General features: G+C 45.3%; 1 protein-coding gene across 1 annotated transcript in view; it reads right to left on the bottom strand.

Moving 5' to 3' along the window:
• Positions 1-26,724, bottom strand: part of LOC126239638 (troponin C, isoallergen Bla g 6.0301) — a 148,651-nt gene that overhangs the window by 25,465 nt on the left and 96,462 nt on the right. Inside the window, exon 2 of the mRNA XM_049947874.1 lies at positions 18,936-18,963. Within this exon, the coding sequence (XP_049803831.1) occupies positions 18,936-18,963 (28 nt within the window). The remainder of the gene's footprint in view (positions 1-18,935; positions 18,964-26,724) is intronic.

Genomic DNA, 26,724 nt, shown 5'->3' with positions numbered 1-26,724 from the left:
TTTAAATAATTTAATTGCAGTTATCTTTTACATTGCCCTTACGGTTGAAACGGGTACATACAAGAGGGAGAAAAAAAAAATACCCATGGGTTCTGTTTAACTCCCCGTCACGATTTCCCGACGACGAATATACACTCATGCTCATAAATTAAGGATAATGCTGATACATGGTGAAACAACGCTCTGGTGGGCGGTTTGCGGGTTGAAATCACCTCGGGGTGATGCTGTGCATCTGACCTGCGGTCGTCGCACGGTGGCGCTGGCAGCAGTCCACATACGCAGAGGTGTGTAGGTGCATGTCAGAGTACGGTGCAGCGAGTAAGTGTGCAGACGTTTTCAGACGTGCTAATGGTGACTGTGTGTTGAAAATGGCTCAATGAACACATATTGATGACTTTATGAGGGGTAGAATACTAGGGCGACTGGAGGCTGGTCAAACACAGAAGGCCGTAGCACGGGCCCTCCGTGTGCCACAAAGTGTGATATCAAGATTATGGCAACGATTCCAGCAAACAGGAAACGTGTCCAGGCGCTACAGTATGGGACGTCCACAGTGTACAACACCACAAGAAGACCGATATCTCACCATCAGTACCCGCAGACGGCCACGGAGTACTGCAGGTAGCCTTGCTCGGGACCTTGCCGCAGCCACTGGAACAGTTGTCTCCAGACACACAGTCTACAGACAACTGAACAAACATAGTTTACTCGCCTGGAGACCTGCAAGGTGCATTCAACTCACCCCTGGTCAAAGGAGAGCCTGATGTCAAGAACACGGTACATGGTCATTGCAACAGTGGTTTCAGGTTATGTTCACGGACGAGTCCAGGTATAGTCTGAACAGTGATTCTCGCCGGGTTTTCATCTGGCGTGAACCAGGAACCAGATACCAACTCCTTGATGTCCTTAAAAGCGACCTGTATGGAGGTCGTGGTTTCACGGAGTGGGGTGGGATTATGTTGGTGCACGTATACCCCTGCATATCTTTGACAGAGGAACTGTAACAGGTCAGGTGTATCGGGACGTCATTTTGCACCAGTATGTCCGCCTTTTCAGGGGTGCAGTGGTCCCACGTTCCTCCTGATGGATGAAAACGCGCGGCCCCGCCGAGCTGCGATCGTGGAGGAGTACCTTGATACAGAAGATATCAGACGTGGCCTGCCTGTTCTCCAGACCTAAACCCCATCGAGCACGTCTGGGATGCTCTCGGTCGAGGTATCGCTGCACTTAAGGAGCTCTGACAGGCACTGGTGCACGAATGGGAGGCTATACCCCAGCAGCTGCTCGACGACCTGATCCAGAGTATGCCAACCCGTTGTGCGGCCTGTGTAAGTGTGCATGGTGATCACATCCCATATTGATGTCGGGATACATGCGCAGGAAACAGTGTCGTTTTGTAGCACATGTGTTTCGGGACGGTTTTCTCAACTTATCACCAACACCGTGGACTTACAGATCTGTGTCGTGTGTGTTCCCTATGAGCCTATGGTATTAGGGTCAGTTTTGTGTAGTACCACGTTGTGTGGCACCACACACTGAAATTATCCTTAATTTATGAGCATGAGTGTAGTTCCAACAAAAATTTTCATTACCACAATACTATTCCTCAGCTGCGCTTCAAACTATAGGTTTTCATGAATTCCACATGCTCCAAGTTGCTAACGGCTAAAAGCAGAAACTGTGTCGAAGTATAAGCGTCGATATACTTTCAGTGGGTAGGGGCCGAGATGAAGACTTCGGGACTCAAGATCTACTCCACTGTCAGAAATGCTTATTTTTGCTCTCTGTACATCAGCTTAAAACATTCTGTATAATGAACGCTACAAATGATTCTACTCACGCATCTTTCACTTTAAAAAACCGAGCGACGTGGCGCAGTGATTAGCACACTAGACTCGCATTCGGATGGAAAGCGCTACAAACGCGCATCTGGTTATTCAGATTTATGTTTTCCATGACTTCCCTAAATCACTCCAGGCAAATTCCGGGATGGTTCCTTTGAAAAGGGCACGGCCGATTTCTTCCCCCTCCTTAACACAATCACACCTTCCACTCCGTCTCTAATGACCTGAGCCGGCCGGAGTGGCCGAGCGGTTCTGGCGCTACAGTCTGGAACCGCGCGACCGCTACGGTCGCAGGTTCGAATCCTGCCTCGGGCATGGATGTGTGTGATGTCCTTAGGTTAGTTAGGTTTAAGTAGTTCTAAGTTCTAGGGGACTGATGACGTCAAAAGTTAAGTCCCATAGTGCTCAGAGCCATTTGAACCATTTTAATGACCTGAATGTCCACGGGAAGTTAAACCCAATCTTCCTTCCTTCTCTTAAAATGTCTAGTTTCGACTGCAAGCTTACGTCCGGTCGTGGCACTACAACAGTCTGAACTACGCTACTGTTCCGCATCATTACGGTTTATCGTAACTTGAGCTATAGTAAGCTCCTCTGAACTATAAAAGGCGAAAGATATCTATAAAGTTGGAGAAATGGATTGTATTTGGCGGGCCTTAACGTATGTTCCCCATTCTTCGTCTTAAATCAGACTGGTAATGGTAGCCGATTTCCTCTCACAGTGAGCATAAGTAATCTCGCCAGTTTTTCAAAGTAACTATGCAGTGTGTCTTCGATTCTGTGAGTGCACACACAAGTCTCCGAGAAGAGAAGTTTGAGGAGCTGTAGAAGCTTTATTCTGCCATGGGTTTGCAGTAAAAAGTAACAGTAAAACTCGGTGAGCGAAGACCGATACAGCGAGGGAGCGGGCTCGCCATACGTCAAAGAAAACTTGTCTTTTTGCAGCCCATGAGGGCGGACGAATCGACAGTCGGCTAGCACAGGTACACTAGATCAGGCGTGACGACCTGACGTGTCTTCTTGTTACATACACACTGCCGGAAAAAATTAGTGCACCTGGAAAGATGACATCGATGTTGATCCGATGTCTCCAAATGTCAACTGGCGGATAGTAGATATACTGATAATGATTTCAACGTCGTCTGCCAACAGAGTACAGGGTTATTACAAATGATTGAAGCCATTTCACAGCTCTACACTAACTTTATTATTTGAGATATTTTCACAATGCTTTGCACACACATACAAAAACTCAAAAAGTTTTTTTAGGCATTCACAAATGTTCGATATGTGCCCCTTTAGTGATTCGGCAGACATCAAGCCGATAATCAAGTTCCTCCCACACTCGGCGCAGCATGTCCCCATCAATGAGTTCGAAAGCATCGTTGATGCGAGCTCGCAGTTCTGGCACGTTTCTTGGTAGAGGAGGTTTAAACACTGAATCTTTCACATAACCCCACAGAAAGAAATCGCATGGGGTTAAGTCGGGAGAGCGTGGAGGCCATGACATGAATTGCTGATCATGATCTCCACCGCGCCGAAAATTCAAAGCGTTTGACTTTGTCATCGGGTGTCAGGGCTTGCAGCAATTGTAAACGGTAAGGCTTCTGCTTTAGCCTTTTCCGTAAGATTTTCCAAACCGTCGGCTGTGGTACGTTTAGCTCCCTGCTTGCTTTGTTCGTCGACTTCCGCGGGCTACGCGTGAAACTTGCCCGCACGCGTTCAACCGTTTCTTCGCTCACTGCAGGCCGACCCGTTGATTTCCCCTTACAGAGGCATCCAGAAGCTTTAAACTGCGCATACCATCGCCGAATGGAGTTAGCAGTTGGTGGATCTTTGTTGAACTTCGTCCCTAAGTGTCGTTGCATTGTTATGACTGACTGATGTGAGTGCATTTCAAGCACGACATACGCTTTCTCGGCTCCTGTCACCATTTTGTCTCACTGCGCCCTCGAGCGCTCTGGCGGCAGAAACCTGAAGTGCGGCTTCAGCCGAACAAAACTTTATGAGTTTTTCTACGTATCTGTAGTGTGTCGTGACCATATGTCAATGAATGGAGCTACAGTGAATTTATGAAATCGCTTCAATCATTTGTAATAGCCCTGTACATTGTGGCGTAGCTACTGGAACTCCGTCTGCGTCTATCCTTTAATAGGAAACGCTCACAGCCAAAAGCCTCAGTGTTGGTGCTAACGTCAGAAGCAAGCAGGCAGCTATGCCACGGAGATACACTCGTGCTTCCTATTGTCAACTGAGCGAGCTTGAGAGGGATCAGTTTGTAGCCTTCCGAATGGCTACACAAGTTTTACGTGCAGCGACAGTTGCGCAACGATGCTGGTATCAGCGGTCACGTGAACATTCCCACACCCGCAAACGAGGTTCTGGACGTCTACGCAGCACAGACGACACCCAGGATCGTCCTATTGTAAGGGCAGCAGTGGCAGATCGTACAGCTACCACAGCACGGACAAGAGGGCTTGTGAGCCCACACGTGTCAACACGAACTTCTGCGACCCGGTTATTGGCAGTGTCTCTAACCGAGCACGTGCAACCAACAACGCTCACAGAACTACGTGGACAGGTCGAGCAGGCGTGGCATAACGTATCCCAGGACAGCATTCGCCATCTGTACGATCGACTGGACGCCAAAGTCAGCTCCTGCATTGCCACTTGTGGGGGCTACACCGCGTACTAATATGAGTGTTTAAGCACAGGCACCTCAGAACCGCTTGTACTGTTGTAATCATTTCATGTACTCCGTATGCACCGTCGCAACAATAAATATTAAGTGGACTGGAAATCTGTAAAAGGTGTACTAATTTTTTTTCAGGCAGTGTAGAAGTCACAAGTGATCCAGTTTTGGAGTCAGAGTATAACAGAGCTTTGTAAGACATATGGTCAAGTAAGATGGAAGACATAGAAAACATTCCTCCAAAATTTCTGAAACCACTGGGGAAAAATAGCAACCAAACGATTATCCCAATTGGTGTATAGAATACCTAAGATTACAGGCATATCATCAGACTTTTTACATCCACATCTGCATCCATACTCTGCAAGTCACCTGACGGTGTGTGACGGAGGGTACTTTGAGTACCTCTATCGGTTCTCCTATTTCAGTCTCGTATTGTTCGTGGAAAGAAAGATTGTCGATATGCCTCTGTGTGGTCTCTAATCTCTCTGATTTTATCCTCATGGTCTCTTCGCGAGGTATACGTAGGAGGGAGCAATATACTGCTTGACTCCTCGGTGAAGGTATATTCTCGAAACTTCAACAAAAGCCCGTACCGAGCTACTGAGCGTCTCTCCTGCAAAGTCTTCCACTGGAGTTTATCTATCATCTCCGTAACGCTTTCGCGATTACTAAATGATCCTTTATCAACCCTATCTGGTACGGATCCCACACTGCTGAGCAATATTCAAGCAGTGGGCGAACAAGTGTACTGTAACTTACTTCCTTTGTTTTCGGATTGCATTTCCTTAGAATTCTTCCAAAGAATCTCAGTCTGGCATCTGCTTTACCGACGATCAACTTTATATGATCATTCCATTTTAAATCACTCCTAATGCCTACTCCCAGATAATTTATGGAATTAACTGCTTCCAGTTGCTGACCTGGTATATTGCAGCTAAACGATAAAGGATCTTTCTTTCTACGTGTTCGCAGCACATTACACTTGTCTACACTGAGATTCAATTGCCATTCCCTACACCATGCGTCAATTCGTTGCAGATCCTCCTGAATTTCAGTACAATTTTCCATTGTTACAACCTCTCGGTATACCACAGAATCATCCGCAAAAAGCCTCAGTGAACTTCCGGTGTTATCCACAACGTCATTTATGTATATTGTGAATAGCAACGGTCCTACGACACTCCCCTGCGGCACGCCTGAAATCACTCTACTTCGGAAGACTTCTCTCCATTGAGAATAACATTCTGCGTTCTGTTATCTGGGAACTCTTCAATCCAATCACACAATTGGTCTGATAGTCCATATGCTCTTCCTTTGTTCATTAAACGACTGTGGGGAACTGTATCGAACGCCTTGCGGAAGTCAAGAAACACGGCATCTATCTGGGAACCCGTGTCTATGGCCCTCTGAGTGTCGTTGACGAATAGCGCGAGCTGGGATTCACACGATCGTCTTTTTCGAAACCCATGCTGATTCCTACAGAGTAGATTTCTAGTCTCCAGAAAAGTCATTATAATTGGACATAATACGTGTTACAAAACAACTGATCGACGTTAGTGATATAGGTCTATAGTTCTGCACATCTGTTCGACGTCCCTTCTTGAAAACGATTGCAATTTCGGCCTTAGGGCCATTTACAAGTAACACTGCAGAATGTAACTTTTGCAGTGTTACTTGAAAATGGCCCTAAGGCCGAAACTGCAATCGTAATAATAAATATTTCATACAGTCAACGGCGACTATGATGTCTTTTAAGAAATAAAGCATTGATGTGGAATTTAACAGTATTAAATATTTTAAAAGAACTTTACAAAAGAAAGAAATTAAATTATTTTATAGGAAATCTAACTGGTGCAAAGTTTTTAGCGCTCGAAAGAGCCCTCTGTGGACTGGTATGATACATAAAAGACATTCCCAAATTTAATAAATGAAACGTCGATTACGACATTATTATTAAAAGCCTTAAGAGTCCTTTAAAATATTCAAAAATATTTTATGCTTTTCCCATCTGGCGATCATAGTACAAGTGGCGCTCACGAGTAACCCCGATAGAAATAATTTATGCATAAAATGTTCCTAAGCATAACATACAAAAATCCGGGCTATAATATCACTAAAATTTAAAAGCAACGTAGAAACTTATAATTTTTTTTCTTTTCCTCTTATTTGGCGCTCGTAGAATTACTACTGTGCTGTAGACGATGCACCAATCAGATTTCTCAAGAAACTTTTTATAAAGACGCAGCAGGCTAGTGCATGGTTAGTTATGACAGTGAACTCTAGGTTCCACATTCGACGCGTTACTTTGTAACTGTGACAAATGATATGTTGCACAAATTTGTGTTATAACTGATTTCTTAAGAATCTTGGTTTCTAAACATAAATTTTAAACCATTTGTAATTATAAAATGATTTTTTGTAACAGATCTGAAGATGGGCAGCTGCCCGAAACCGGTGATATGGAGACTGCAATTGGACACTTTTTTGTAACTAACGATCGCGGTAAATGCATGAAGAAGAATACGTCTAGTTTTCAGTTCAACGAAAATGCAACCAAAGTTGCAAATCTCACTTTTTTTATTTATTCGAAGCCTAGATCCTCGCCGGGACTCATTTTCAAATCATCGTAACAGATAGTCAAACTGGTATTCCCGAAAATACAAAACTACACTCCTGGAAATGGAAAAAAGAACACATTGACACCGGTGTGTCAGACCCACCATACTTGCTCCGGACACTGCGAGAGGGCTGTACAAGCAATGATCACACGCACGGCACAGCGGACACACCAGGACCCGCGGTGTTGGCCGTCGAATGGCGCTAGCTGCGCAGCATTTGTGCACCGCCGCCGTCAGTGTCAGCCAGTTTGCCGTGGCATACGGAGCTCCATCGCAGTCTTTAACACTGGTAGCATGCCGCGACAACGTGGACGTGAACCGTATGTGCAGTTGACGGACTTTGAGCGAGGGCGTATAGTGGGCATGCGGGAGGCCGGGTGGACGTACCGCCGAATTGCTCAACACGTGGGGCGTGAGGTCTCCACAGTACATCGATGTTGTCGCCAGTGGTCGGCGGAAGGTGCACGTGCCCGTCGACCTGGGACCGGACCGCAGCGACGCACGGATGCACGCCAAGACCGTAGGATCCTACGCAGTGCCGTGGGGGACCGCACCGCCACTTCCCAGCAAATTAGGGACACTGTTGCTCCTGGGGTATCGGCGAGGACCATTCGCAACCGTCTCCATGAAGCTGGGCTACGGTCCCGCACACCGTTAGGCCGTCTTCCGCTCACGCCCCAACATCGTGCAGCCCGCCTCCAGTGGTGTCGCGACAGGCGTGAATGGAGGGACGAATGGAGACGTGTCGTCTTCAGCGATGAGAGTCGCTTCTGCCTTGGTGCCAATGATGGTCGTATGCGTGTTTGGCGCCGTGCAGGTGAGCGCCACAATCAGGACTGCATACGACCGAGGCACACAGGGCCAACACCCGGCATCATGGTGTGGGGAGCGATCTCCTACACTGGCCGTACACCACTGGTGATCGTCGAGGGGACACTGAATAGTGCACGGTACATCCAAACCGTCATCGAACCCATCGTTCTACCATTCCTAGACCGGCAAGGGAACTTGCTGTTCCAACAGGACAATGCACGTCCGCATGTATCCCGTGCCACCCAACGTGCTCTAGAAGGTGTAAGTCAACTACCCTGGCCAGCAAGAACTCCGGATCTGTCCCCCATTGAGCATGTTTGGGACTGGATGAAGCGTCGTCTCACGCGGTCTGCACGTCCAGCACGAACGCTGGTCCAACTGAGGCGCCAGGTGGAAATGGCATGGCAAGCCGTTCCACAGGACTACATCCAGCATCTCTACGATCGTCTCCATGGGAGAATAGCAGGCTGCATTGCTGCGAAAGGTGGATATACACTGTACTAGTGCCGACATTGTGCATGCTCTGTTGCCTGTGTCTATGTGCCTGTGGCTCTGTCAGTGTGATCATGTGATGTATCTGACCCCAGGAATGTGTCAATAAAGTTTCCCCTTCCTGGGACAATGAATTCACGGTGTTCTTATTTCAATTTCCAGGAGTGTATATCAAAAACATACACTGGGTGGGGCAAATAAAAGTGGCCTGGACAAGTGGATATGATTGGAGGTGTATGTATGCACTTAACCACACTGCGTGATGCGCACACCTACAGTTACTTCGAAGAGGATGGAGCAACTGCCCATATAGCCGCCCGAATCTTGGAGCTCATTTACACAGTCTTCACGCCTGAAAGAGTTGTTAGCAGAGGTCAGTTTGGTCGCGGCCTTAGCTGGCCATCCAGGCCACCTGATCTGTCAGTGTGCGATTAATTTGCGTGGGGAGTCCTCAAGTCTAAGGTGTATCGCAACAACCCTCATAGTCTTCAAGTACTGCAGCAGAACATTTCAGGTGAGACATCAGCAATTACAGCAGTCCAGCTTAGACTCGCCTTCAGCAACCTGCTGACCATGACCTAAAAGTGCCAATAGATGAATGGTGGGTACTTTCACCGTCTTCTGTAGTCAGATTAGTCCTGTATTTCCTTTCCTCTGCTGTGTTTCTTTGTACCCTGGAACTCTGTCCTCCGGGCCACTTCTATTTTCCACACCCTGTACGTATTATGAAGTGCAAATGGACAGTTACAGCGCTTTAACTGGTCATCTGCACTTGATGAAAATGGAAATGAACCTTTGGCGTCATTGGCCGGGAGGCCCTTTACGGGGCATGTCGGGCCGCCTTGCTGCAGGTCGTATTACACTCGACGCCACATTGGACCTGCGCTCCGGATGGGGATGGAATGATGATGAAGACGACACAACACCCAGTCGCTGAGCGGAGAAAATCACTGGCCGAGCCGGGAATCGAACCCGGGCCCGTTAGGGCGGCAGTCCGTCACGCTGACCATTCAGCTATCGGGGCGGACTGCACTTGATAATACGTATATATTTTTCACATGATTTTTGTATTTCCTGAAATACCATTTTGACTATCTATTACGGTGATTTGTAAATGGGTCCCGGCCCATAACTAGTCATCGAGGGGGGGGGGAAAGAAAGCAACTTCAGCTGGCTTTTCGTTGTACTGATTAACAGAACTTGCTAACCAGCAATTATTCCAGCATGATGGAAGTTGGTACGTCTAGTTTTGATTTGGGTGACGTGTATTCCTCACTATAGCTATATTCAAATCAAAAACAACGCTACAATTTGCAAACCGTTCTTACGGCCAAGTGCATCAAGTGCATTAAATGGTCAGATGGCAGCTCACATGTATTCGGCAGGGCGTTGTTGATGGAGTGCGACGTCAGGCAATTGTAGGCAAACAGTCTGTGCGCGTGCAATAGTGGTTGTGCACGCAGAAGTATCGATTAGTGCGGCGACTATTGCTGAGGAAATACCACAGCAACAAACTGGCGCGAAAGGACAGACATTTTAATACATTTGTGAACTGCGACATCGGTGCTCATGTCTGAGAGACTAGCCACTTGATGTCAGACTCTCAGCTGCTGAAAGAAGAGAACACTTTTTGTGTTATATGACAAAAGCGGGACCTTCTTGCGTTTTACTCTCTTCGTGACAGAAAGAGTTGCGTGCTAAAAAGTTTTTCACAAAAACGTCACCCCAGAAGTAAACAGGATTTCAGCGGAATTTCTGTGTCTTCTTTTTGCGATAATCCTGTCTCGTACGGGATTGCTGTACTCAAGATTTGGCAAATTTGTTTTGTTTAACATCGCGGCCGGATGCCACTCATGTCGTCGCGGTGGTCAGTTACCTAACAGACTCGTGAAGTTCTCTGGTCTGGTGCTTCTGTGCTCTAGTAATGTGTACTACATATGAGATATTTTACCTACTCAGAGGAACAAATTCATTTTAACCTGGTAAACTTGTGAAATACATGGACACATATCTCCATCAATGTCTCCCACAAAAAATTGAATTTTGTTCATTTGGAATTTATTTCAAGATTATCAGCTACAGAAGGTTGCTTTTGTTTAATTAGAGGAAATAAATAATTTTACTTTCTTGTGTTTTGTCCACAAAAATACTTAATTTTATTTTCAAGAATGAAGAAACACATTTTATTTTACCCAAAGTCCTACGTGCATACTTTCATTTCAGCATGTTCTATTAAAGGAGTTTTGTTACTTTATGAAGTCGGAAGAACAATGTGGTATCGATAGCTACGATGCCACGGCGTAAATACAAGTTCTTAAGTTGGCACTATGACAGACACCGACGACAGCGCCCTCTAGCAGGCGCTGTTCAGCTTTACGAGCACCACTGTAGATTCAGCCCGTTTCATCGAGAGCAGACGGCCTGGAACATCGCTTAAACTACAGTATGTGTTGACTTGCTATTGAGACCTTGTACTACTCACGACGGGATGTACGTAAAGTTATGTAACCATTTATTAACCTGTTTTTGCCTATAGTAAACATCTAATATTTTAATCGCAGTACCGAAGTGCTTGTCCCCTCCTGCTCCTATTCGCGTTCTTCATTCGGCCTACCCTTCAGTTTGCAGGAGCAGATCCACGCGCCGCCTTCCAGGCAGGATACAAAAAACAACAGTATAATATCAAGAGCAGGGGATTGAAGCCTTCGGCTGAGATTTTATACTAGTATTTTTATTATATGCACTAGAGCATCACCGATGAAGGGACGTTTCGTAAGAGCAAGGAAGGGCTGTAAGGGGATGGAGGCCCGTAAATAACAAAAACAAGTGGTCTAGTGTTTAAAGAAACTGAGGGAAGTTATGTGCGTCACTTCTCTGAATTGTTGAACTCTGTTCTGCCTGTGCATTTTCTGAGGCGAAAATTAGGGACCAGCCCAGGATTCGCCTAAACGAGCCTGGGAAACATCCCAAAAAACCGGCTCATGCTGGCCGATGCACTAACTACGTCGCTGATCCGCCGAGCGGATTCGAAATTGGTCTGACACACCATCCTCTTTTCTCAAGCTGTCACACTGTGCGTTACGCTAAATTTATGGCACTTTATTTCCGGTTCTTTGGTAACACAGAATTTGGTAAATCAGTTACCTCTAACTGCTTTTCGACAGGCAGAACATCCGTTGTGCCTGAAAGTGGAGTGCTAATTAATTACATTTCGTTTTCCATGCTACTCAGTTATCGACACCTTCTGTTACAGAAAGTAACACATTATCTGGACGTAGTTTCACGATCCAAAACGATCGATAACAATGAGATAGCTTTTACAAAGATGGCTTTCAAAGGGACGAAGTTTCCGTATGACTGTATTAATTGTATTGCATAGTCCTTTCATTGTAGTGGAACATTTATATAAAGGCCTCTTTATATCAGTAAAATAGTCTGAGTCTGCTATCCTTGTTTTATTAATCATATGCACAGCTATCCTGTCTGCATGCTGATAAGAGCAGAAATTTCCGTACCCTCTACCTTCTCTACCGTCTTATCAACGAATACTGTCCCTCACATCTCTCTTTGACCTTAACGCTCTTGTATGAACAACACGGCAGAAACACAAGTTCCCATCAGAGCAAAATCCTTTCTGTTCCACTCCATCGTTCAGCCACCTTCTCAGAGTCCTTCTCAGTAGCAGAAACCCGACTCTGGAACAACCTCCCGCATTGTATGAGAGAACTAAATGACATCACCAGTTTCAGAAGACAGGTAATGACATATTTACTAAAGCACCAATAAAATTACCATTGTAGCTGTACGTACTCGTTACCGTTCTACATAGCTCTTTCGAAACTTATCTTCCTCATTTTCCAGTATTCTCAGCCGCCCTTAAATTTCCTTTTTCTGAAAACTCGCTATATCAGAAAATATCTGATTTGTAGACCTATAAACTCTTCTTTTATAACATTACGTAACATATAATTGCTTAGGCTTCGGCGGCCAGAGTCAGTCGACATAAAAGTTTTCTGGATTTGGTACCGCGTCACAATGTAGACCCAGAAGAAGGCCGCTGCAATCGTGGCCGAAACGTTGGTTTTTTCTCCAGCAGCAGTAGTTTTTACATTACGATGCGGTACCAAACCCAGAAAACTTTTATGTTGATTACGTAACATTATTGATATGGTCGTCACAATTATTGTCATTATTATTGTTACTATTATTTTTATTATTACTATTATCACTATTAGTGATTGCAGCTGCAGTGGTACAAGTAATGCCAATATTAACTTTGTTAGTTCACAGTCAGTATAATTTACTCACACTGCCACTTCAGACACTCCAAATCTAAATTTTTTTTTAAACATGGCTGCAGCAGCAACTGTTAAAATTCTTCACAATAAAAGGATGACAGCCAAAAACAGTTGCAGGATAAAATTTTTTATTAAAATTCTTGACCAAGGTTTCGGTACATATAAATATACCTTCATCAGAAGTAGAACTTCTAAAATTACATCATGCGATGGAGAATAATAAAACAATTATGCCAAAGGCGTCGTCAGTAATTAAGACATCATCTCCATTTGTACAACATGTGTAAGGTATATTTATATGTACCGAAACCTTGGTCAAGAATTTTAATAAAAAATTTTATCCTGCAACTTTTTTTGGCTGTCATCCTTTTATTGTGCCAAATATAAATATTTTAACACTAATTATATTAAAATTCTTATTTCTTAGGTAACTGTGATGTAATGAACTGTTCGTGTGAAACCCTGTTCCGGCGTAAGAGAGAGTCTGGCGACCCTATACAGATCACATTGGATAAATAAACAGATAAATAAACATATCTCGCTAAAAAGAGTTTGAACCGGAGTTGATCGACAAGGTATCGTAAAATATTTCCACAATGCACCATGACCTCTAAATTATCCGTCAGAAAACCTACTGTACGCCACTACCCGGTGGACGAACTGCGCGTGCTATGTACGAAGCCATTGCCGAGTTATAACAGTGTTGGAAATCCACGTTGTCCTCAACGCTCACTGATTCTGTATCGATACCAGCAATTCGAAAGGAATGTTTTCACTGCAGCCGTTTGGGAATAAAAGCAAACATGAGGTTCTGGGGACTAAACTATGTGATCAAAAGTCTCCGGACAGCTGCCTGAAAATGACTCACAAGTTCGTGGCGCCCTCCATCGGGAACGCTGGAATCCAATATGGTGTTGGCCCATCCTTAGCCTTGATGACAGCTTCCACTCTCGCAGTCATACGTTCAGTCAGGTGCTGGAAGGTTTCTTGGGAAATGGCAGCCCGCTCTTCACGGAGTGCTGCACTGAGGAGAGGTATCGATGACGGTCGGTGAGGCCTGGCACGAAGTCGGTGTTCCGAAACATGCCAAAGGTGTTCTATAGGAATGAGGCCAGGACTCTGTGCAGGCCGGTCCATTACAGGTTTGTTATTGTCGTGTAACTACTCCGTCACAGGCCGTTCATTGTGAACAGGTGCTCGAGCGAGTTGAAAGATGCAATCGTCATCCCCGAATTGCTCTTCAACAGTGGGAAGCAAGAAGGTGCTTAAAACATCAATATAGGTCTGTGGTGTGATAGTGTCATGCAAAACAACAAGGGGTGCAAGCCCCCTTTATGAAAAACAAGATCACACCATAACACCAACGCCTCCGAATTTTACTGTTGGCACTACACACGCAGGCAGATGACGTCCATCGGACATTGGCCATACCCACACCCTGTCACTGGATCGCCACATTGTGTACCGTTATTCGTCACTCCACATAACGTTCTTCCACTGTTCAACCGTCCAATGTTTACGCTCCTTACACCAAGCGAGGCGTCGTTTGGCATTTATCGGCATGATGTGTGGCTTATGAGCAGTCACTCGACCATGAAATCCAAGTTTTCTCACATCCCGCCTAGCTGTCATACTACTTGCAGTGGATCCTGATGCAGTGTGGAATTCCTGTGTGATGGTCTGAATAGATGTCTCCCTATTACACATTACGACCATCTTCAACTGTCACGGTCTCTGTCAGTCAACAGACGAGGTCGGCCTGTACGCTTTTGTGCTGCACGTGTCTCTTCACTATCCCATCGGAAACAGCGGACCTAGGCATGTTTAGGAGTGTGGAAATCTTGCGTACAGACGTATGACACAAGTGACAGCCAATCAGCTGACCACGTTCGAAGCCCGTGAGTTAAGCGGAGCGCCCCATTCTGCTCTCTCACGATGTCTAATGACTACTGAGGTCGCTGATATGGAGCACCTGGCAGTAGGTGGCGGCATAATGCACCTACTATGAAAAACGTATGTTTTTGGGAGTGTCCGGATACTTTTGATCACATAGTGCATGTTTAAGGATGTTACTCAGATAAACAAATGCAAACACATGCACATACCCTAAACCAGGCACGTGAGAATTTCGGTGGACGCGCGGACATGATTCACGTACTTACTTGAGCTCCCAGGCCGCCTCGTCGCGTGATGTTGCAGCAGCGCTCATAGCGCATGAAGTCAAAAGTATAGCGTCCCTGACAGTTTTTATGGGGTAACACAGCAATGTGAATGGCACCTCTCTCCCGATACGCCTCGCCAACAAATTACGCCTCATAGAGAGTTCATTCACATTGTGTTCAACCCATTTTCAGATGTTTACATTTTTTTACGCGTCGTGAACATTGTTTCTTTACTTACATGTTACAGCAGCGGTCTTAAAATATTCAATTTCAAGATTCAGCAGCGCCACGCTCAGATTTGTTCCACGGGCTGGATTGGTGCTAACCGCGGGCCGATGCAGCCCGCCGGCCACCTGTTGCCCACCGGTGCCTTAAACACTCTCAGATGTCTTGACCACAAGTTTATGATTCGAATACTGTGGTCAAGACATTTAAAACTTTTAAGTGCATCCAATGGTCGCTTTATCTCACAGTGCTTTTATGTAAACTGTAGCACATGCACATACAGGTTACCCAAAATGAAAATGACTTGTAATACGTTTTCGGGGATTTCGTGACAACGTAATCCGAATTGCAGACGTGTCGTTGGGGAATTTTCGGAAGTCCAGAGATGTGAAAACATTGCTGAAATTTACTTCAGCTGTGTCTTTGTAGCATTACTCATGCCTCCAATGTACTTCATTCGTTTGATATTTTTAATTTTATGTAGTCATTTAGGTTAAACGTCTTTATTACTATCATCTTGTAGGTACATTACAAGTCCTATTCAGTAATGTATACCGTGTGCCACTTCCTGTAGTTACGTTTTTGAGCTCTACTGGTCTGCTGGTCTGTTGTTTTGTTTCTACATAACGTTCACATTTAGAAAACACCCATTACTTAGTAGACTCATTGCTCCTTTTCCGACGGCTCTGAAAATATAGTTATGAAAACGGTATACATCGTTTGTTCTCTTTAATATTCAAATTTGTAGCCTACATTCCATGCAAATCCATATTTTTGTTGAACTTAACGTTTATTGAAATGTTACTTTACTGTGGATTCCATCTCCTGATTTACTTGAATCACTGCGTATACACTCAGCTGACAGAAGTCATGGGGTAGCGACATACACATTTACAGATAGTAGCAGAATCGCATACACAAGGTATAAAAGAGCAGTGCATTGACGGAGCTCTCATTTGTACTCATGTGTTTCACGTGAAAGTGCCCCACGGCACAATAGCCCGCTGAATCGTCGTTGGAGCTGGACATTCCGTGTCGGAAATCATTAGAAAATTCAATACTCCGAGATCCAAAATGTCGAGAGAGTAAAAATAAGAAAACCATATTTCAGGCCTTGCCTCTCACCGCGGCCAATTCAGTGTCCGACGAGCAGCGGCGTTTAGGTAGAGATTTCAGTGCTAAAAGGTAGCTACATTGCGTGAAATAAACGCAGAAATCAATGTGATACGTTCGACGAACGTATCCGTTACAACAGCGGAGTGAAATTTGGCTGTGGCAGCAGACGACCAACGCCAGTTGGTTGGTTGGTTGTTTTGGGGAAGGAGACCAGACAGCGAGGTCATCGGTCTCATCGGGTTAGAGAAGGACGGGGAAGGAAGTCGGCCGTGCCCTTTGAAAGGAACCATCCCGGCATTTGCCTGGAGCGATTTAGGGAAATCACGGAAAACCTAAATCAGGATGGCCGGACGCGGGATTGAACCGTCGTCCTCCCGAATGCGAGTCCAGTGTCTAACCGCTGACCAACGCCAGTGCCTTTGCTAACAGCACGACACCGTCTGCAGGGCCTTTGCTGGGATCGTGACCATATCGGTTGGACACTAGACGATTGGAAAAGCCTGACCTGGTGAGATGTGTCCCGATTTCAGTTGGTAAGAGCTGATGGTAGGGTTCGAGTGTGGAGGAGACCAAGCGGGGGCATGGACCAGAGTTGTCAACAAGTCGATGTGCAAACTGGTGGTGTGTTTAAATGGAATAGATTTGGTCCTCTGGTCCGACTGAACTGATAACTGACTGGAAATGGTCATGTTAGGCTACTTGGAAACCATTTGTAGCCATCCATGGACTTCATTTTTACAGATGACATGTCACTGGACCACAAATGTTCGCGACTGGTTTGTGGAACATTCTGAACAATTCGAGCAAATGTGGCCACCAAGATCGTCCGACATCAATCCCATCGAACATTTATGGTACATAATCTAGCGGTCAGTTCATGCACAAAATCCTGCAGCGGCAACATTTTCGCAGTTCTGAGGGCGGTAGGGGCAGTATGGCTCCATATTTCTGCAGGATCGTTCCAATGACTTGTTGACTCTATGCCACGTCGAGTTGCTGCACTACAGGCGATTTTGGTTGCCAAATCATTCGGTCGGATTGTCCAGAATGTGGTGTCACCGCCAGACACCACACTTGCTAGGTGGTAGCCTTTAAATCGGCCGCGGTCCGCTAGTATACGTCGGACCCGCGTCTCGCCACTGTCAGTGATTGCAGACCGAGCGCCGCCACACGGCAGGTCTAGAGAGACGTCCTAGCACTCGCCCCAGTTGTACAGCAGACTTTGCCACAGATGGATCAATGACAAATACGCTCTCATTTGCCGAGACGATGGTTAGCATAGCCTTCAGGTACGTCATTTGCTACGACCTAGCAAGGCGCCATTACCAGTTTATACTGAGATTGTAATTAATGTATCATCAAGAGCGATGTTCTCCAATTATGGATTAAAGTTAAGTATTCAATCAACTACGTTCTTTTCTTGATAGTATAATTACTTTACCTTGTTCCAGACCTAACGCCAGTCTGCGTGAGTTTAAACGCGTGCATTTAGGCCTCCTCTAGCAACACGGTGTCGGCTCTTCTGCCAACACATCACAGAATGTTCCTCAAACCAGTTGCGAACAGTTGTCGGCTGGTGATATGAGAGTTGTTTGGGAACATGAAGTACATGAATGGCTGCAAACGATCTCCAGGCAGCTGAACATAGAGATTTCCAGTGCATGATTAATTTGACTCAGACGACCCAGTCCATTGCTCGTAAATACAGCCAACACCATTGTAAAGCCGCCACCAGCTTGCACAGTCTCTTGTTGACAAATCGGGTCCATGGCTTCATGGGGTTCGCGCCACACTCGAAACCTACCATCAGCTTTTACTAACTGGAATCGGGACTCATCTGACCAGTCCACGGTTTTCCAGTAGTATAGGGTCTAGGAGATATCATCAGGAGCCCAGGAGAGACGCTGCAGGCGATATCATGTTTCTAGCAAAAGGCACTCGAGTCGATCGTCTGCTGCCACAGCTCAGTAACGCCAAATGGCGCTTCATTGACCTAACGAATACGTTCGTCGTACGGTCCACGTTGATTTCGACTGTTATGTCACACAGTATTGCTTGTCCGTTAACAGTGACAACTCTACGCAAACGCAGATGTTCTCGGTCGATAAGTGGAATCCGTCGACCACTGCGTTGTGCCTGGTGAGGGGTAATGCCTGAAATTTGGTATTCTCGACAAACACTTGACACTGTAAATCTCGGGAAACTATATTCCCCAACTGTTTCCGAAATGGAATGACTTACGTGGCTAACTGAAACTGCCATTCGGCGTTCAAAGTCTGTCAATCCCCGTCGTGCGGCCATAATCATCTACATCTACATCTACACCCATACTCCGCAAGCCACCTGACGGTATGTGGCGGAGGAAACCTTTTCACGTGGATCACCGGAGTGCACATGACAGTTCCGCCAATACACTGTCCTTTTATACGTTGTGTACGCGATACTGCAGGCATCTGTATATGTACATACCGTATCCCATGAGTTTTGTCTCCTCAGTGTAGTTTTGATAGAGCGATACCAGATGTCAGAGCTGTAATATTTGCTGGAGAGATGCGCACGACGTGTTAATCGCCCAAGGACCTCGGTCTCCGTGAGAGAGAGGCGAGGAGCCAAGGGGGCAGGCCATCAGGGAGCGCCGCTGCGCTTCCACCGCGGCGGCGACAGCCACTCACCGGCGATCTGCTCTGGTGGGAGGTCCTCCTGCAACACAAGGAAAGCGGTGTGTCACTCTCTGCGACTTAGTCTCAACCAGCTCAACGTACATTCGTGCCGAGTTATAACAGTGTTGGACGTCCACGTTGTCCCCAACGCTCACTGATTCTGTATCGATACCAGCAATTCGAAAGGAATGTTTTCACTGCAGCCGTTTGGGAATAAAAGCAAACATGAGGTTCTGGGAACTACGTTATGTGATCAAAAGTATCCGGACACCTGCCTGAAAATGACTTACAAGTTCGTGGCGCCGTCCATCGGTAACGCTGGAATTGAGTACGTTGTTGACCCACCCTTAGCCTTGATGACAGCTTCCACTCTCGCAGGCATACGTTCAATCAGGTGCTGTAAGGTTTCTTGGGAAATGGTAGCCCATTCTTCACGGAGTGCTGCATTAAGGGGGGCAGGACGTCAAACGGGCCGACTTGGAGCAGGAGAGGCACCACAGGACATTTTAATTTCCACTGTCTACACTTTTACAAATAAATTCATAAAACTTTGTTATCATGACCAGGAAGAATTCAGAATTCACACTCATAGGAGTGGAAGTTCGAAAACCTGACGAAATGATTTTTTTTACATGTGAAATTTCATCATTTTTTTCACTTACTAATGGCAGTATTTGTTGCTATAGGTACACTTTTCTTCATAAGTAAGAGAGATTCTTCGATGAATTTTGCACAGCATACAAACCATACTTAAAGGTGTATGAAACTCTAGAATTTTCCAAATCTATTAAAAACTGTGGTAAAAATTTGAGGTAACTAACTACAAAGTTTTTTTTTTTTTTCTACACATGAAGTTTAAAATATAACAGTTCATTCGTTTTTCATAAATTAAATAAATTCTAGAGTTTCATACACCTGTGAGTATGGTATATATGCTGTGCAAAATTCATCGAAGAATATCTCTAACTTATGAAGAAAAGTATACCTATAGCAACAATTGCAGCTATTTGTAAGTGAAAAAAATGATGAAACTTCGCACGTAAAAAAAAATTATTTTGTTATGTTTTCGAACTTCCACTGAAATGAGTGTGAATCCTGAATCCTTCCTGGTGTTGCTGACAAAGTTTTATGAATTTATTTGTAAAATTATAGACACTGGAAATTAAATCCTGTGGTGCCTCTTCTGCTCCAAGTCGGCCCGTTTGACGCCCTACCCCCCTTAAGGTCTTGTGTAACCTTTCGGGATGTGGTTCAACGAACACTTTTCTGATCAGAAGTAATTGGACGACCCTCTGCAATGCGGAACTCGCCGCTAGATGTAACGAGAGGCGGACCTGCCGGTATAGAAGTAGGCGTAGCAGTATTATGTTTACAGTACAGAAGCAGTAAGCACAGGATCGGTCCGACTGGCGAGCTCAGTGACTTCGAACGGGAACTAGTCATTGGATGTCTGCCTGAGCAGGGACGTTTCGATCCATCTGAAGCTGCCCAAGTCGACTGTTGGTGAAGTGGTTATGAAGAGGAAACGCGAATGAACAATCACAGTTAAACCAAGACCAGGCAGACCTGCACACCTCGCGCATTAATGGACAGGGACTGTCGAGCATTGTGGGGTGTGGTTGTAAAATAAAAATTCCCATGAATTCAGCGGAAGGAGTCAGTTGCAAAGTGCTACTAGAAGTCCAGTTAGCTCAATGACTGTGGGTAGGAAGTTAAAAAGAATGGGATACACTAGTCGGGCAGCTCCTCATAAGCCACACATTTGTGTAGTTAGTGCTAAGCGACGCTTTAGGTGGCGTAAAAGACGCCATTGGACAGTGGATGACTGGAAATGAGTGATTTGGAGTGATGAATCACGCTGTACCTTGTGGCAATCAGCTGGAACAACGCCTGGAGAATTTTACCTGCCATCATGTGTAGTATCGACGGTGGATTATAGAGGAGAAGGTGGTATTACGGTAAAGGTGCGGCTGGTACCGGCGGAGGTTCCTCCCTCGGGCATGGGTGTGTGTGTTTGTTCTTAGGATAATTTAGGTTAAGCAGTGTGTAAGCTTAGGGACTGATGACCTTAGCAGTTAAGTCCCACAAGATTTCACACACATTTGAAGATTTTATTACGGTAAGGGGTGTGATCCCTATATTGAACGGTGTATACGGCAGGATATCAACATATTTTACAACAATGTGCACAACATAAGCAGAGGGACATTTCGAAGACGATGATTGTATCAGCATGAGAATGTCTCATGCCACGAAGCAGCATCTGTGGGGCAATGGTTTTGTGGACAATGACGTTCCTGGGATGGACAGGCTTCACCAGAGTGCCGACTGAACCTGATGGGATACTTTTGGGATGAATTAGAACGTTGACTTCACTCCAGATCCCAGCGTCCAACATCTTTGGTTTGGGCTTTTGAGGAAGAAAGGGCTGCCAATCCTCCATAGACATTCAGAAACCTTATCGAAAGTGTCTCTAGTACAGTGCAAAGGGTCGACACACCCATATTAATGTCCACAAATAGCTGTCCGGATTCTTTTGATCAGATGAAACTCGATACAGACCAATTAATCACGACATCATACTTGTAATACTTAAAAAGGGTAATTACTCAAATGAGAAAATGGCAGCGTGTACTTCAGTCGTAGTTACAATAACAGTTATAATAATAACAAGAATAATAATACCAATACATCAAAATAACAAGCTGAAAATCGAAACATCTGCTCCAGTTGTAGAGGCACCACCCACTGATGAAGTGATACTTAGTACAAGAAAAAAATAAAAATAAATAAAAGTGCAATCAGTAATTTCATATAGTTGCTAATTTATAAAACTCAGAATTTCCTTTTTATAGAAAATCTGTAGCTAGAAATATTTAAAATTTATAACTACTTAAAGACTAAATGGAAGTTCTCGTATACTCAGTACATCAACAAAAACGCTATCCTACCATATTTGCCTTCTTCAAAGGTACCTCACTGCTACACACTGCGTACAAAACTCTTAACGCACGATTCATATTGAACATATTCTTGATAATGCGGATGCAGATTTCCGAAGAGATCTACACTCCTGGAAATGGAAAAAAGAACACATTGACACCGGTGTGTCAGACCCACCATACTTGCTCCGGACACTGCGAGAGGGCTGTACAAGCAATGATCACACGCACGGCACAGCAGACACACCAGGAACCGCGGTGTTGGCCGTCGAATGGCGCTAGCTGCGCAGCATTTGTGCACCGCCGCCGTCAGTGTCAGCCAGTTTGCCGTGGCATACGGAGCTCCATCGCAGTCTTTAACACTGGTAGCATGCCGCGACAGCGTGGACGTGAACCGTATGTGCAGTTGACGGACTTTGAGCGAGGGCGTATAGTGGGCATGCGGGAGGCCGGGTGGACGTACCGCCGAATTGCTCAACACGTGGGGCGTGAGGTCTCCACAGTACATCGATGTTGTCGCCAGTGGTCGGCGGAAGGTGCACGTGCCCGTCGACCTGGGACTGGACCGCAGCGACGCACGGATGCACGCCAAGACCGTAGGATCCTACGCAGTGCCGTAGGGGACCGCACCGCCACTTCCCAGCAAATTAGGGACACTGTTGCTCCTGGGGTATCGGCGAGGACCATTCGCAACCGTCTCCATGAAGCTGGGCTACGGTCCTGCACACCGTTAGGCCGTCTTCCGCTCACGCCCCAACATCGTGCAGCCCGCCTCCAGTGGTGTCGCGACAGGCGTGAATGGAGGGACGAATGGAGACGTGTCGTCTTCAGCGATGAGAGTCGCTTCTGCCTTGGTGCCAATGATGGTCGTATGCGTGTTTGGCGCCGTGCAGGTGAGCGCCACAATCAGGACTGCATACGACCGAGGCACACAGGGCCAACACCCGGCATCATGGTGTGGGGAGCGATCTCCTACACTGGCCGTACACCACTGGTGATCGTCGAGGGGACACTGAATAGTGCACGGTACATCCAAACCGTCATCGAACCCATCGTTCTACCATTCCTAGACCGGCAAGGGAACTTGCTGTTCCAACAGGACAATGCACGTCCGCATGTATCCCGTGCCACCCAACGTGCTCTAGAAGGTGTAAGTCAACTACCCTGGCCAGCAAGATCTCCGGATCTGTCCCCCATTGAGCATGTTTGGGACTGGATGAAGCGTCGTCTCACGCGGTCTGCACGTCCAGCACGAACGCTGGTCCAACTGAGGCGCCAGGTGGAAATGGCATGGCAAGCCGTTCCACAGGACTGCATCCAGCATCTCTACGATCGTCTCCATGGGAGAATAGGAGGCTGCATTGCTGCGAAAGGTGGATATACACTGTACTAGTGCCGACATTGTGCATGCTCTGTTGCCTGTGTCTATGTGCCTGTGGTTCTGTCAGTGTGATCATGTGATGTATCTGACCCCAGGAATGTGTCAATAAAGTTTCCCCTTCCTGGGACAATGAATTCACGGTGTTCTTATTTCAATTTCCAGGAGTGTATTTATGGTTGACATATATACACAAAGGAAAGAAACAGTAATATGATCTGGAAGTACACTCACGATTTGTCGACTTCAAAAAACGGTTTACAGTGTTAACAGAAACTATTTTTTAACAGGCTGTGAATGTACTTCGGATCCTGCAAAAACCTCTAAATCTAACTACAATATGTACCTTAAATGCCAGGTTCAGAATCAGAATTACAAGTTTCGTTACATGTGTCCAGCAAGGAAACACACAATGTGCCACGATATTTCTTCATTAGTAAAAAAGAAAAGTGATCTGTCACAACCAAACGATGCTAAAAAATTTAAAAAGTTAATGTTGGGTTGATTTGATGTTATACGCATTGAACGTCTCGCAAATAGACGCTAAAATAATTGCCTGCGTCGTATTCATAAGCTCAACAATGGTAGCATCACCCATCTCATATCACGTAGCTTAGATCTTGTCCGTCGTTGTATTCAGTTTCGGGCATTTGTCTGTGGCAAATGATGTGTGCTGTTAGAGAATACTTTTATTACTAGTGGAAGATGTTTCACCTATGAACTTATAGAAGCATACAGTTTAATGTCATCCATATACATTAGCTGATTTAACAGTTAGCATAGGGCGTTGACTCTTTTTTGACGATAAACCGATATATTGATGAAAGTGAATCAAGCACTAAACAGAACCATAAGGGGCTCTTATTCATCCCGATTTATTCTATTATCTTTTTTTCTACCTTGTAGGCGCTATGTGTCTTTCGATGCTTCATCGTGAATGAGAGTGATGACTGAATTGTTTGTCTCATAAACATGTGTGTCTCTAATATGCCTATCTATCGTGTTCACCTCGTACTTTTGAGTTCTGAGCGCACACTGAGCAAATGCTTAGAAGAACAAAGTCTCCCGCCAAGTATTAAGGGTCTGCTTTTTCCTAATTTCGTGCAGCCCATATAAAATAATTGTCACGAGTTTCCTTCTTCATGACAACGCCCGGCCGCACAATGCAGGTGGAACAACGACGTTCTCGCAGCGTTTTCTCACATGAACCGCTGGCCATGAAGACAGTATTTTGGCACAGACAACGAGCTGCAGAACAGCGTAGAGAACTCACAAAAAGCACAGGCGGCTGGCTTCTAAGACAATGATATTGGAAAGTTGAAACAACACAACGACAAATGTCCGAATCGGAACGGTGACTATGAAGAGAGTACCTGGAAGGTGCAGCTAACAGCTGCCAATAAAAACTTTTGATTTTAGCTGTGATTTCCATGCCACGATCGATCGGAGGCTGGAAAAAAATAGCCCTCGTATTTAATTCTGGTCTGCTGGAAAATCTAGAAAGAAGTTGCACTGAACGTTTGCAAAAAGGTTCTTGGAGAACTGACATAGTATTGACATGTTGTTTAAAGATTATCAGTACCATGTTAAAGTGAATCACTCAGTAAATAACAATGCTATTATTATTGATAATAATAATAATCTTCATCCATCAGGCATCTAAATTTCCAGTTATTTTATTTGAGCAACCAATTCCAGCACCACATTACGCAATCTTCAGACCCCTTGACCGACATGTAGGAAGAATTACATCTCTGGTCCCTTCAAAATAGGGATCAGACTCCAGTGACTGGTATCCATTGATCTTTGACACAGCGATAAAAAATGGTTCAAATGGTTCTGAGCACTATGGGACTTAACATCTGTGGTCATCAGTCCCCTAGAACTTAGAACTACTTAAACCTAACTAACCTAAGGACATCACACACATCCATGCCCGAGACAGGATTCGAACCAGCGACCGTAGCAGTCGCGCGGTTCCGGACTGCGCGCCTAGAACCGCTAGATCAGCGATCCCTTTGATCATCACTTGCCGAATAGTTGGCAAGTGATGATCGAAGGGATTGCTATGACAAGAAGGAATCTTCGTGATACCACTCACTGAACACTGGTCCCTACTTTGACTGGACCAGAGGTGGGATTCTTCCTACACGTCGGTCAGCGACCTTAAAATGAACTAATGTAGCTCTGAAACTGGTTTCTCAAATAAAATAACAACTGTAAATCTGGATGGCTGAAGGTGTTTTGGTTCTACTTTTCATACTGGACAGCCGAGGTCCCACAACCATCTGTATAAAAATGGACTGACAGAGATTAGGAGGAAAGAGCTACGCATAGTTAAATGTGGGCCTCATAGCTACGATTAAGCTATTACATTCTTCGAAAATAGTACCATATACTTAGATTTCGCACTGAGCTGACAAAAGTCATAGAATAGCGATATGCACATATACAGATGGTGGTAGTATCGCGTACACAAGATGTAAAAGGGAGTGCACTGGCGTAGCTGTACTCAGGTATAAAATGGAAATGTCGTGTGGCTAGGGCCTCCCGTCGGGTAGACCGTTCGCCTGGTGCAGGTCTTTCGATTTGACGCCACTTCGGCGACCTGCGCGTCGATGGGGATGAAATGATGATGATTAGGACAACACAACACCCAGTCCCTGAGCGGAGAAAATTTCCGACCAAGCCGGGAACCGAACCCGGGCCCTTAGGATTGACAGTCTGTCACGCTGACCACTCAGCTACCCTTTTTTTCCGATTTATTAGTCATAACATTCCACAGTAGTACATAATTTTCAACTGACATTTAAAAGTAATAAAACAAACTAAAATTAACTACAGGTTCGTTGGCATTTTAGAAAAAAATCAAAATCTAAACCAGATAGTGATGTTCGTCACTTGATCGTATTTGTTTTTCAAAGATCAAATTGTCTCTCGTTTCTTCATGTTCTGAATCGCATCATCAAAAATGGAGTTCACATGACTGTTCTTCTGAGGAAATTGGCATATGTATCATAATAATTATTCATGCGTAGTAGCTTGTGATGCTGGTCGGAAATGTACGTCCAAAAATCTCCTTCGCTCCTTTCTTTACTGGACAGCAGGTAAAATACCGCGTGTCCCTTCAACCAGTTGACGGCATTTTTCTTCCAGGTGGGGTATAGCTCTTCTTCCGGGTATAAAAGGCACGCTGGCGTTATCAAATACGGCGGTTTTCTCTGCATAGTTACAAATTTTTTTCTGATTGACAACCATATATTATTCGCATTTCCACAGACAAATTGATGTTCATCTGTATCAATCAGGTTGCAAGTGGTACACAAAGGGGAATCAGCCAGGTGAATGGAATATAGTCTGGCGTTCGTTGGAAATTTCCTATTCACAAAATAGTACCACAATGACCGCACTTTTGTTGGTAAATACGGGTGGTGTATGTTCCTCCAGATATCATGCCAAGAGTGACCGACGTATTTTTGTT

This window comes from Schistocerca nitens, chromosome 1 (genome assembly GCF_023898315.1).
Source record: "Schistocerca nitens isolate TAMUIC-IGC-003100 chromosome 1, iqSchNite1.1, whole genome shotgun sequence".
Classification (NCBI taxonomy): domain Eukaryota; kingdom Metazoa; phylum Arthropoda; class Insecta; order Orthoptera; family Acrididae; genus Schistocerca; species Schistocerca nitens.
Note: the sequence above shows the minus strand (reverse complement) of the source record. Positions and strands in the feature narration are given on the sequence as shown.